This window comes from Chroicocephalus ridibundus, chromosome 22, assembly GCF_963924245.1.
Source record: "Chroicocephalus ridibundus chromosome 22, bChrRid1.1, whole genome shotgun sequence".
Taxonomy (NCBI): Eukaryota; Metazoa; Chordata; class Aves; order Charadriiformes; family Laridae; genus Chroicocephalus; species Chroicocephalus ridibundus.
The window spans coordinates 3780532-3794006 of record NC_086305.1 but is presented as its reverse complement, the minus strand read 5'-3'; the positions used below and the strand labels follow the sequence as shown (position 1 = coordinate 3794006).

The 13475-nt window shown below is 51.6% G+C and overlaps 1 protein-coding gene across 3 annotated transcripts in view; it reads left to right on the top strand.

Annotated features, from left to right (window-relative positions):
• The window catches only part of STK11 (serine/threonine kinase 11), a 46128-nt gene that overhangs the window by 24330 nt on the left and 8323 nt on the right, over positions 1-13475 (top strand). For all 3 annotated transcript variants that reach the window (XM_063357839.1, XM_063357838.1, XM_063357837.1), the window contains 2 exons: positions 907-964; positions 10934-11127. In XM_063357839.1, the coding sequence (XP_063213909.1) occupies positions 907-964; positions 10934-11127 (252 nt within the window). The remainder of the gene's footprint in view (positions 1-906; positions 965-10933; positions 11128-13475) is intronic.

Below are 13475 nucleotides of genomic sequence, written 5' to 3'. Positions count from 1 at the left end.
CTCGCCTCTTTCCAGAACCTTACTCTTTGTGCTACCTGTGCAAGAGCAACAAGGGGGTGTCATCCAGTTAAAGCAAAACTCCTTGTAACGTACAGAGTGAGGCTTTGGTAACATTCGTTAGATGAGTATATTCTTGGAACCTTCATTGGAGAATACCTTGGATGCTGCTGGCTGAGACTCGTTAGGTCCCATCGGCTAGTTTCTGAAGAACAGGACGAAGTTTGCTGCTTCCCTTCTGTTGTGAAGCTTTCTAAAGGCAGTGGAGCAGAGTGGGCATCTCCGGAGCCTGTTGAAGGAATCTTCCCCCCTCTTCTCACCCCCACCCGAGTTGATGATGCCAGAAATCAAACTCCTGGCTAGGGCAGAAGGATGGACGGTAGGGTGGTTTGGTTTTTTTTTTTTTTGTCGCTTCTCCCCAGCTGTATTTCCAGAATAGAATTGCACTACGCTAGATTTCCTGGGATGCTGAGCGCTTGGATATATGCTATGCCTAAGGCTTTGGCTCTTCCGTGGAGAAAGTTCAATAGCATTATCTGTGAAATGCAAAGTCTTGATGTTCTTTGCCCTGGAGACATCCTTGGACATATGGTCCAGGGTTGTATGAGCCTCTGTCCCCGCAGTGTGAAGGAGGGAGAGGTCGCATCCGCTTCGCAGGTGGGGAAACTGAGGCACAGACTTGATCAGGTAGTCAGCAATGGCGTCGGGATTTTGTGCTGAGCTTCCTGTGACCGATGCAGCAGGTTCTTCCTCGGAGGTAAAGGCTCCCTGAGCTGCTGTGAGGACTGGACACACCGGTCGCTGCTGGGGGCGGGAGGTGGGAGGGAAGGGTAGAGCTTTATGCTTCCTGTCTTCAACTTGGCTGAGAGCATCTGTGATCACACCTGGACTTTTTTTCCTTCTTTTCAGGGATGCTTGAATACGACCCAGCCAAGAGATTTTCAATACAGCAGATAAGGCAGCACAAGTGAGTGTTCAGCTTCTTCCTATTAGTCATTCTCTTTCTGCTTCTTATGCTAATGTACCTGTGCTATTGCTCTCAACTCATTTTTCCTTTTGACAGCAGACACATGGAAGTCACTACATCTCCTTCCTCCAGCTCTGCTGGAGCTCTGGCAACCTCTCCTTGGCTTTTTTTCCTCCTATTAGAGCATCCGGTTAAAGCATTTGAATTGCTAACCGGTAAATAATGAATATGTTGAAAATATGTTTCTAGCGTGACTGGTTCTTGATAATTAAGGGTTCTGGATAATTTTTTTTTTTCAGAGGTCAGCTAGTACTAATGGAGCAGAAGAACAGGGGTTCCTTAAAGCTGGGTTATTGAACTAGGACTGTTTGGTGATGTGTGTTAGTTCTGGTTTTCTGGACAGTCTGATGACAGAAATATCCCTTGGTATTTGCTCCATATGGAATCAGTATGTGGAGAAGTGTTCCAGGACAATAGGATATTTTTTTTTTTTCTTTCTCTTTAATGTCATACTCCTCCCTCCCCCATATCCTCCCCCTTTATCCTTGCCATTGTCTGGGTGGGGGGAGGGGGGGAAGGCCCCGTTATCTCTGAGGGGTGGTGTTTTTTGGGTTTTTTTTGTTTTTTTTTTTTTTTAAAGGATCTGTTTGAACATGCTGCCTCTGAGCAGAGATTTCCTGGGCGGATAAAAGTACAAGAACAAAAAGCATCACAAGGATGCTTCATCGCGGAGGCTGCATTAGCTTATCTGCTGTTTGAATAGGAAGTGCTTCTGAGGACACGCAGAGCTGCCTGCTGGACCGCAGCTGCTCGGCAGAGGTCCTGCCTACCAGCTTGCCCAGGAAGCTTTTTGGGAACCTTGTAAAACCAAGGCTCTGATCCTGGAAGGTGATGGGCCTGCTTTGTGCTGCCTGCAGGCAGGAAGAGCGCTCTTTTCTTGTGTCTCTGGAGGAAAAAAAAAAAAAAGCCATCAGCGGTAGCCATGTGCTGTCGGATGGTGAGCCCTGGTAGATGTTATGGCATGGGGAGGCATCTGCAGGAGCCCACGGAACAAAACCTGACAGGCTTGAGCTGCGCGGCGTTCTGCAGAGGAGCGACTGCCACCTACCCCTGAGGAAGATCAAAGAGGCTGGGGAGGCAGGTCTCATGTGGCTGCCTGGTCAATTAATTAAGCAGGCAGGCTGACTCTTTTTATGGGAGCCAAGCCCTGTGCATTGGTTGTTTCACTGGGTCTGGGAGATGATAGGAGCAGGCATTTGCCTTCCGAGCCTGCCTTTCCCCATGCACATGCCTCCCAGAAACAGTGGGTCATAAAAGAGAGTGCTCGGGGCTGGCCTCTTAAACGCTGCGTGGCATTTAAAGCACCGTATAGAGCTGGTCTCCGAAACAATGGCTCCTGCTGTTACTGCCTGTCCTCCCCTCTGCCGCTGAGGACCAGGGCGCTTCAAGGTAGACAGCGAAGAAGCGCTGTATGCTTTTGTACTTGGTAATGAAGTCGTTCTCCTGTTCGTTATAGCTAGTTGTAGGGTGGTGATCAGCTTGCCACGCACTCCAACTGATGCTTTGGCAGGAAGTACTGTAAAGAAGCCTGGCAGGAGTTAAGTCTGTGGACTACATTAATAGATGTTGAGAAAGGCACCGAAAGCCCTTTCCTATCGATGCAGTGGGTCCAGAGGCTGCAGTGACCTGCCCCGAAGCTTGGGGCAGCGTCATCAGTTCTCATGTGTCACTATCTGCTAGGTATTTGAGCTACATCTCCAATTCTATACACTGGATTTTATACTTCTCCCGGGTGGCAGTGAGTTTTTTGCGTCAGCTTTGCACAGCTGGAAGCAAAGAGGTTTCTCTAGAGACCCTGCCCGTAGTTAGAAAGCAGGAGAAACTGGAGCGTGCGTGTGGCACGGCGAGTCCCCCCGCGCTCTGCGGGCACAGCCTGCCCTCCAACTGGGCACGGCTACTGGCGCCGAGGCTTTTCATCTCCCAGCACCGAGAGGGGCTGAAGAAAGACTCTACCTGCAGGCGCAGGAGCATTTCCAAGGCTTAGTCTCTCATTAGTTTTCCGTGAGCTTAGCCAGTGCTTCTTAACAGGCTTTTCTCCCCTATTAGTAATTGCCTCCTTCCTCCTGCTGTGGCATCCTAATAATTACATCAAGCACAGCAGAGCTTGCAGCCTTGGGCTTTGGATGGGTCTGTCCGTCTCCTTTTTGTGGAGTGGCATTGTGCTAAAGAATCCGCTGTTTGGTTCTCCTGGCTTTTCTCTAAATAGAAGAGCAGCTTAGCTCTTGTGCTTAACCTGACCCTGATTTTTTTTTTTTTTTAATTGAACAAAGCAATCGGCAGGACAGCAGGCAGCCATTCAGATATATCAGAGGGTTTTTAGAAAGCATTTTAGTAAGAAAAGACTTGATTTCTAGAATCCTTCGATTTCTAGTGTGTGGGGGAGTAATAGTCATTAATGATTTTGGGTTTCTCTACACTCCTCCCACAAAAGCATGTGCTAAGGCACAGGAACTAGGCTAGGGAAACATCAAGTGACTTACCGGGGCTGCCCTGCTGAGGCGGATGCTGCCTCAAACCAGACTCACCCGGTGCCTTTCCGTGCGCCTGGAAGTCTCCTTTAATGTCTTGGAGCTGATGTTACTGCTGACTTGCTTATATGGACAGTTGAGATTATCAAAGCGCACTGAAAATCAACAGGAATAGCCGCCGTGTCCTGGGCAGTGTTTCTTGCACCGCTCGAGCAGGCTGGTGTCAGCACGATGGGGAGGGGACACGTTCCCCTGTCCTGGGGGAAGGGGGATCCCAAGGGAAGTGTCACAGAGCTGGTGTCCTCCGGCCGAGGAACTGGGCGCTCGGGATCCACCCAGAGCTGGATAAACAACTCACGTTTCACCTGCCATAAAGTGATGTTTCTTGTTCTTGTAGTCGGATCGAGGATAAAAGGCTTAGTCAGGGGAAACGCTGAGGAAGTGTTGAGCGTCGCTCCGTGAAGCGGCAGAGCCGCAGGGGCAGAGAAGGCAGCCAGGCACGTGTGTATTGCCTAGCGATGGTGATGCTGCCATTCCTCCCTTTATTCTTCTCAGCTCTTCCAAGTGTTTCCCCCCCCTGCAGTGGCAGCCCTGTCTGAAGAATGCTGTAGGCAGAGTCCGCTCAGTTTTGTACCTGCCAGCTGCCTCCCTCCTTTCCTCACCTCTGTAGCAAACTCTTGCACCAGGCTCGTGTTCCTGCACTTTGTTTTAATTCAGCAGGACAAAGCTACGTCCTCCTCTTTTTTGCTTTCAGGGGCTTTTCAAACCCAGGCAATCTGTGCAGCGCAGACCTGGGAGTTGTAAATGGAAATGAATTAAAACTCTTTCAGCCCCTCACCTAAGAGTTTATGAACTGCCAGAAGCTGAGCCTTGAATAACAATGGCAGAGCCTTGGAACCTGCTCTGCCCAGAAGGATCCGGATAGGGTGATGCTCAATGGAAAACTGACACTTCTAGTTCACCTCGGTGAATATTTGGTACTCGTGGGGTGGGGGCATGGGGCAGTGAAGAAAAGCTGCCAGGAGCCAGGGAGTTAGCGACCTGCTCCCCACAGATTATTCACCATCTCCTCTCTACCCCGTGCTTTTGCTGAAGGGCTTAATGCTCGTATACTGCATTTTGTAACTAATTCACTGACCCTGCTGCAGCACTTAAAGTGATGAAGTGGATGTAGAATTCTACCTCTGTCCCTTGTTTCCAAGGCAACCATCTTGCCTTCCTTCTCCAGAAGTGTCACACTTAATTTGTGCAGTCATAGATACCATTGCAAGAGTTTAGAGCGAGAAAGGGAAGGCGCTACCGCCTTTTACTAGTGGAGGTGCAAATTACCCTGCTTGGGCTCGTGTCTCCTGCTGACCTCCTGGAGGCTGCCGTGCCACCCTCCCGGTGCTCTTGTCCTCCCCGAGAGGGTGGGAGGGTGGCTGTTGGGTGCTCTGCCATGGAGCCCGTGGAAATTCGGGTGCGTTGCCGCTGTAGATCCTTTGCAGGTGCTGAGGCTGCTCCTTGGCTTCTCTGCCTGAGTTTGAGGGAGCGGGAGGGATTTCTCTTAACCTCCGCTGCAGCGTGTGTACTGATGGGCTTTTCCCGTCCCTTGTCCCTGGTGTCATAGATAATCTCCCCCCGTTGGGACACACAGACAAAAGCGCTCTCTCCTCCTTTCCTTTCTTGGTGAGGCCCCTGGCTCTGCCTTCCTTCCCTGGGGCAGGCACACGGCAGGAATCTTTGGTTCTTCTACCCACATTCTGCACGTCGGTTTCGTAATGCGACTGCGTGGTGTGCGAAAGGAACGCGAGTCTCCATCTGTGCGCAGAACACCCCTCCTCGTAGCAGTCTGAACGGCGGCCTTTGCCTGAGCAGCAGCGAGGGGAAAAACTGCTTCTCTTTCTTACTCACTCCTATTTTTTTATGACTCTGACTTAAGAACTTGGACATCTCTCGATGTCACAGGAGCTGGAGCAGCCAGTGCAGGGACGCTGCTATATATTTACTGCTAGCGTGTGTTGCCTTTCCCCGGGGCACGCTGTTGCGTACCTTCCACCTTTTCCTGCGAGAGGACTGAATGAAACCGGAACGCTGTTACTCCCTTCTTGCGGTGACGGTGACCTTCCAGTAAGCTTCCAGTATCCTGGGATGGGGAGAATGGTTCATACCCGATCCTTTCTGGCAGGGTGGAGATCTGCAGCTTGGCATCTGGTTTCAGAGAAAATTGTCCATATACAAAAGAAGTAAACTGAAATGTTTGTGACCTAGAATGGGAAGTAAATTAGCTGTAAGTATTCGGAAGCTGCAGCTGTGCTTACTGATTCTTATTTTAACCTTGCTTATACCAGAACTTGAAAAGAGCAGAGTGATGACTTCTGATGTAAGATTCAAGCTTGGAAGCTGCAAACCAGACAGGCTCATTAAGCATCGGTTGCCCCAGATTCCTTTTTTCATTCAGTCCTTGACCCTTGCTGTCTTATCTCCCTGTAGATTACAGCGACCCGTCCGGATACCACTTCTTAACTGGCAGGATCACAATTAATACTTGTGCCACTGCTGTCTGGGGTTTGTGCTTCGCAGGCGTTCTCGACAAGCTGGCAAAGTAGTAAGAAATGATCTCCTAAGTGCTGCTGCCTTCACTCCCTTTTCCAGGGCTGGCGGTGGTGACGAAATGTTCCACAGACCAGAGAGGAATCTGCTCTTCCCGGGGGTTTTCTGGATAAGGGGTGCTTTCGGAATCTCTGGGAAAGCTTTTCTTTTTCCTTAGCGTTGAAGCAGCAGTCTGTGAGCAGCAGGTAAAGGGCTGTGTTTGTGCCAGGGCAGTAGGCTCAGGAAACTTCAGTGAAACTGGAAATGAATGGTGAAATTGGGGAGGAATAACCCCGTGTACCAGGACAGGTTGGGGGTGACCTGCTGGAGAGCAGCTCTGTGGAAAGAGACCTGGGAGTCCTGGGGGACAACGGGGTGACCATGAGCCAGCAATGGGCCCTCGTGGCTGAGAAGGCCAATGGCATCCTGGGGGGCATCAAGAAGGGGGTGGCCAGCAGGTGGAGGGAGGTCATCCTCCCCCTCTGCTCTGCCCTGGGGAGGCCCCCTCTGGAGCGCTGGGTCCAGTTCTGGGCTCCCCGGTTCCAGAAGGACAGGGAACTGCTGGAGAGGGGACAGCAAAGGGCTGCCAAGATGCTGAGGGCACTGGAACACCTCTCTGAGGAGGAAAGGCTGAGGGATTTGGGTCCCTTCAGGCTGGAAAAAAAGATGACTGAGGGGGATCTTATCAACGCTGATAAATACTGAAAGGGGGGGTGTCAGGAGGATGGGGCCAGGCTCTTCTCAGTGGTGGCCGGGGCCAGGACAAGGGGTAACGGGCACAAACTTGCCTGTGGGAAGTTCCATCTCAAGACAAGGAGGAACTTCTTTGCTGTGAGGGTGGCAGATCCCTGGCACAGGCTGCCCAGAGAGGTGGGGGAGTCTCCATCTCTGGAGACATCCCAACCCCGCCTGGACGCGTTCCTGTGCCACCTGCTGTGGGTGACCCTGCTGTGGCCGGGGGTTGGAGGAGATGGCCTCCAGAGGTCCCTTCCAACCCCAACATTCTGTGATTCTGTGAAATAGGGTGCTCTGTCAGCAGTGCTCTAGTCCAGCCTGTGCTTCGGGGTCGGTGGTGAAGGCAGGGTGAGGAGGGACTTTCTCATCTGCATCGCCGAGCGATGGGGGAGTTGTGCTGTGGGAGAGTAGCTGCCGCCTGGCGTAGTTGGTGGCCAGCAGCTTCTTGAGCCAGATCAGGGCGTTTGATGGAGCCAGTGGTCCTCGGCTGAAGAGCAAATCTTCCCTAAGAACATTTAGCCCCAGTGTAGAAAGCAGAATCCCTGTCCCTGCTGGAAAATTGCTTGCCAGGAAATACTCTGCTACTCCATACAGAATTGCTTGAGGCTCCTTCCAAGAGGTCTTTGATTTTCTTAGAACTTCAATGAATTTCTCTTCTCACTCTATATCCTCATTACCATATATGCATATGCAAGTATTTGAAATCACCTCCCAGAGGATAGAATCATTATGACTAGAGTGCAGTGATTCAGGTTGCTGCTGCTAATAAAAACCTATTTTTACTCTCCTGGTAAGTAGGACAGAAGGAAAGAAAGAGGCAGAGCTGAAATACAGCGAAATAAAACCACTAGTTGCGATAGACTTCTAGGCTTTCTCCCTTTAAAATGCTCCTTTCGATGGCGGTCGTTCTGATCTCGCTCGTCCTGTATATTCCATTTTCCTTAGGTCCCTGGCATTTAGTTTGGATCCCTCTCCAGTGCCCCTGGCAAAAATAGCTGGTGGCTGTGTCGGGTCTTCTGTGCTCGATGATCCTGCCAGGCTGGATCAGCCCAGGCTGAATTTGCGATCTTGGCAGTCGCTTCCTTGATGAAAGCAGACTCCCAAGGCGAGGAAATCGAATGATCAAATTAGGAGCTCTGTGTGCCATGCACATCACCGAGGAAGCCATCCACCGGCCTTGCTGCAACTGTTGGCCAAAATCTAGTTAGTACCTGGGCTGGCCTCTTAATTAACCCTTGTAATGCCACTTGAGGAGCCGGAGCTCGTACTTGACAAATCAGATCTGTATCCAGGTCTCTGTTGCTTTCCTAAAACACGCTGCTTTCACGGCAGCTTCCAGTACAGTTGCGGTGTGACCATGGAAGAAATGCCAGTAGCTCAGCAGCAGCGTGGAACTGGAACGTGCCAGCCTCGAAGCTCTTTGGGGTGGTGTCCGTCCGTACGCGCTGTCAGCAGGGAAGGACAGGATGTGGTTCCTTGCATGACATCGATATGCTCTGTGATTAACCGAAACACATTTCCTTTTAAAAATTGAGGCTATAGAATCATAGAAGGTGTTGGGTCGGAAGGGACCTCTGAAGGCCATCCCGTCCAACCCCCTGCAGCGAGCAGGGACAGCTTGAACTAGATCAGGTCGCTCAGAGCCTCATCCAGCCTGGCCTTGAATGTCTCCAGGGATGGGGCCTCCACCCCCTCTCTGGGCAACCTGGGCCAGTGTCTCACCACCCTCCGTGTAAAGAACTTCTTCCTCATGTCCACTCTGTTACTGAGAAGGGCACGATGGGGGCTCTAATGGGGGCTTTCTCATGGAGCGGCAGACTGCCTCTAAAACTCAATCACTACCAAGAAAACAGTTTTTAGAGATGCTAATTGTGAAGCAGGATTTCTAGATAAGGGTTCCTCCTTTGAATCCCAGCTGATTTGTCCCAATAGCTACATTTTCATTTGTTTATCTCCTAACTCCTTGCTTTTGCTGGATAGTTTTGTTAGAATGCCACTTTTTTTTTTTTTTTTTTTTTTTTTAGGCCTACTGTCAAAGCAATGTAAGACTAGACTAAAATTATAATTACAGTTCTTCTGTGCAGGAGGTGCATCCAACCCTTACTTCCTAAAATGAGTTTGGAACGGGAGTGATAAAAACCAGATGGCTCGGGCTGTAGAGCCCTTCGGTGCCTGGCGGCCGGCCCTCTGCGGTGCTTGTCCTCCACGAGCTCCTGGGTGCCCGCGCAGGAGGAGCGCTCGGCTCGCATCAGGCTTGTCTGGGGCAGCCGTCGGCAGGCCGAGAAGCGGATATGCCGGCAGGGGATAATTTTAGATCTTTGCTCTGCTTTTGAGGTGTGTTTTCAGAGAGACCTTAAGCCACTTCCTAAAGCAGCACCCTTTTGTAGCCTGAAGTAAACTTTGAAAGCGATGTGGGGGAGAAAGCTTAGAGTTCCTAGGCTGCCTCCTGCCGTGAAAGACTCTGAATGTCCCTTTCGTAGAATCATAGAACGGTTGGGGTGGGAAGGGACCTTAAAGATCATCTGGTTCCAACCCCCTGCCCTGGGCAGGGACACCTCCCACCAGACCAGGCTGCTCCAAGCCCCGTCCAACCTGGCCTTGAAAGGTCACTTTGTGCAGATAAGTGGCATCTACATAATATTTAGCGAGGTGGTCATGAGAGTGCAGTTGATCTGGCGAGTCTCTTCTCTCCTTTGTCACCATGCAAAGCCCAGGAAGAACGGGTCCTGGTGCCTTAACTGACATCCAACCCACTGTGTAGAAATGGGGGGTTGATATTGGTGCCAGCTCAAAAGTTTCTCCGGAAAACAGGCAGTGGTTCAGGAGATGGTCCTAAACGTGGGAGATTTTGGTGCTTTCTGACCCTTCCTTTGTGTAGAACAACCCTCCGGGGCAAGGCACAAGTAAGAACCTGATGGAGTGCCTCTGGGACTGCCTCCCTGCGAGCAGGAGCCCAGCTTCGAAGGCAGCAGAGCAGCACCGTTTGTCGCGAGGGAGCGACTGGGTGGCCATCGCCCGACCTTGTCGCTTGCTGGGCACAGGCAGCTGGTGCTCCCTTGCTGTGGGACGTGGTGAGGGGCAGCAAGGAGCAGCGGGAGGCGTGTGGGCTGGAAAGGCATGTTGGAAGTACCCGGGGCTGGAGGAACTTCTGTTCCCCACCTGCATGCAGGAGAGGATCACTGGGAGCGGGGAGGCTCCAGCAGTACTCCTAGGAAAGCTTCGGTGCCCACACGCAGCTGAGAAGTGTCCCAGAGACACGCCGGTGTTGGAACCCTGCTCTGAAAGTACGGTAAAAATGTAAGAGGCCACACATCTGGCTTCTGAGGCGCTGATGTGATGCAAGCCTGTTGGATTCTTCATCTGATTAAGAACAGCTTTCAGAGCTGATATCCTTTGCTGGGCAGATGGCAGCACTGTGGTGACTGGTTTTAAATGCAGTAGAAGTCCCTTGAGACAGAGGTGGGATAAAAAGGTAAAGTATAAGCATTTTTGCGGCAGTCATGTTGAAAACTGCCTGTTAAAGGTGCTTGTGAGTAAACGCCACTCTCCATAGACTGACACTCTGTAAAATTTCTTTTGTCTTGTTGGGCTGGATTAGCCTCAGCTTTAGGACAGGAGAAGTTTCTCCTTCTCTGCTTGCTTTGACAATACGATTCGGGACCTCTAGCAGCTCTGCTAATGGGTTTTGACTTAGAGGTAGGTAGTTCGGGCTCGAGTTGGGGATGGAGAAAATATTCCTGCGCTCTGTCTCCAGCCCTGAGCTGCCCAGCTGTAGGTGTCCCGCACGCCCGTGTGTCTTGCTGCAGGCTCCAACACGCTCACGGCCGGGCGGATCCGTCAGTTCTGTAGCTGACAAAGCGCCCGGTGGATGGAGCACCTCATGGAGTGGTGACACAGCTGACGGTGTCCCTGCAGTGTTGTCAGCAAGACAGATTGACGCTTGCCTCTCTTGGTTATTACACATTAAAAAACCCGCAGTGGCAAAAAGCCGGCTAGGAAGTTTTTCCATAAACAAACTGCACATACCTTGGACTATTGGGGTGGATTGGGACCATCTTGTAGTGGCAGGGGTTTCTCTGTGCCTTCCGGGAAGGGCCGCCGTACTGATGAAACTCTGCTCTCGGACTCTTTGCAGTTGGTTTCGTAAGAAACACGCTCAGGCAGAGGCTCTGGTGCCCATACCTCCCAGCCCAGAAACGAAGGACAGGTGGAGAAGCATGACGGCGGTGCCTTATCTGGAAGATCTGCATGGCTACAATGAGGAAGAAGATGATGACTTGTATGACATTGAAGATGATATCATCTACACTCAGGACTTCACAGTACCAGGTAGGAGAGAATGATGCTGGGATGGGTAGGGCAGAAGTGCCTCTTTTTTTCCCTTTTTTTTTGGTCAGTTTAAAGCTTTTTAGGAAAGGCCTTGAGGTCTGAATAATCCTTTCGGCGGCGGCGGAGACTATTGATTATTAAGTGGCGGGAGTGACGCATGGGGAGTGAGCCGTGGTGCTCCGGATGCCTTGGTCCTTTATTTGATCAACCAGGCTGTCCCTTCCTGCCCGTTCCCCCTGTGCCAATTTCCTGCCTTCGCCCAGGAATAGCTTGCTCCTGCCGGACTCTTGTTTAGCACATTTCATTCTTTTGGCCGGTTTTGCTAGACTGAGTTGTTTTGGAGGGGAGCCCTGAAATGACTCAGTGTTCAGAGGAGATGGCACATCTGGGGAAGAAGGGTGCTTGGAGCTTTGTGCTTGAGAAGCTTATTTCTGCTCCGGTCTTGATAACTATCTGGTTACAGAATTGCTGCTTGCTTTATTAGGGGTTTCCTGTTGTTTTAAGGTAAGCTAACCAGAAGTGCAGGGCGGTTTTAACCACGTGGTTCTTACAAAGTGGTGGTAGTCAAGCAGCTCTCCTTCTCTGGCCTCCCCGTACCTGGGAGCCACGTCGCTTGTCAGCAGGGAGAGTCGTTGCCGCCGCGGGACTGTGTGACGGAGGCAGCAGTTTCTTTGTCACGTTGCCTGTGTTCTCGCCGCCTGCATCAACAGAAACATGAGTTTCTCGATTAATTGCTCCGGCCCAGTTGAATTGTTCTGGAGGGAAGGTTTCCAGTGCTATTCGTAGGGATGCTGATTTACGTTACCGCAGTGTGAGCAGCGGTACCTGTGACTGACCTTTCCTTGTGGTAACGAAAGCCTTATTTTCTTTAGCTTAAGACCAAGCAAACTGCTTTAGTCTTTCCTTAGTGATGGCCCGGTGAGCTTCTGAGCAAAAGGAACATCTGGTTCTACCAAATCTCACACCTGAAGACCTCGGATTTCTCCTGGCTTCCTGGTTAGGCAGAAATTGCTTTTTTGATGCGTTGTCCTGGGAGAACGAGGTGTCAGGCCTTGAATTGTGATAAGCTTCAAATTGTGCCCAACGCCCAAAATTTCTCTGGGGGGAATGACTTGAAACAAGATGGGCTTCCCCAGGCAGTGCCTTCCGAGGGGAGAAGGGAGAGGCTACGCCAGCGCTCCGCGCCGAGCTGTGTGGCATCCCTGGGGACCGGTCCCCAACAGGGTGGCCGTTCAGATGTTCAACCAAAGGGATGCGTAGGTGGGTCGGAGGTGGAGCCTGCCAAGATGAAGGGAGTCTCATCAAAGCGAAATAGATTTATTTCCAAGTGCTGATTCACTGGTGACGGTGGGGTAATTTATAACCTTTTCTAATAGAACTAATGTCCCGGTGCCAGCTGGGTGACCTGCAGAGCTCTGTCCTTTGCTCTCTTCTTACATCCCGCAGACTTGTGCTAGAATCTGACCAGGGCCAGGCCTTTCCTCACAGCTTAGTGGAGGCTTTTAAAAAGCAGAGATCCTCTTAAAAATGCGATTGACGCGCTGAAGCACGTACTTGATTGCTGGGGCCTTTCTAAGTAGAGAAGAGGACTTGCCAGGTGCTTTCCCCGTTGTCAGAGGTTGGCCATCTTCCTCTGCAAGAGCCCTCGCCGGGAACAGCCCGTGCGTAAGTGCCTGAGATGACATTCTGCAGAAATGCTGGGGCTGGAAGCAGCGTCACGCCGTGGGGCCTGAGCGCAACGAAGAGACTGCCAGGCTTGAAATCCATAACCAGCATCACTTACGCCTCTTCCTGATTTTACATTGTCCTTTCTGAGCTGGTTTCAAGAGGCAGAAGGAAGGTATGGTTGGGCTGCGTGTGCCCGTAAGCGATCGGAGGGCCAGCCATGTGAGCCGGTAACCTCCGGGAGAGTAGATCTGTTGCTCTTAGGACTTGACTGTCTTGCAGCCAACCCGAGAGCCCACAGGACAGTCTGTTGCTGCTCCCTCGGTGCCAGTCTGGAGGATGAGCGTGTGCGTGTCTCTAACGGTGCTCTCTTGCTTCCCTCTGCGTTCCCAGCTGTGGAGGAGGAGGCTGAGGCAGGGCTTAGAGGAGAGAGCGGAGCACTGAGCGGTCGTGACGAGCTGTTTGGAGAGGAAGCCGTGCCCCCATCGGCCACGGGTACAGAAGAGGAGCGTGAAGCTTAGCCTAGACCCCAAAGCCAGTGAGTGCCCGCTTGGGCTTCCCATGGCCTGAGCTAATGGGAGCTCCAGCAGTGGCTGGAGGGTGCAGGATCATCTCCCTGCTTCCCCCAAGCTTCAGCAGGATCCCGCCTATCTCCAGGACAGTTGTATTATTTCAAAAGCAGA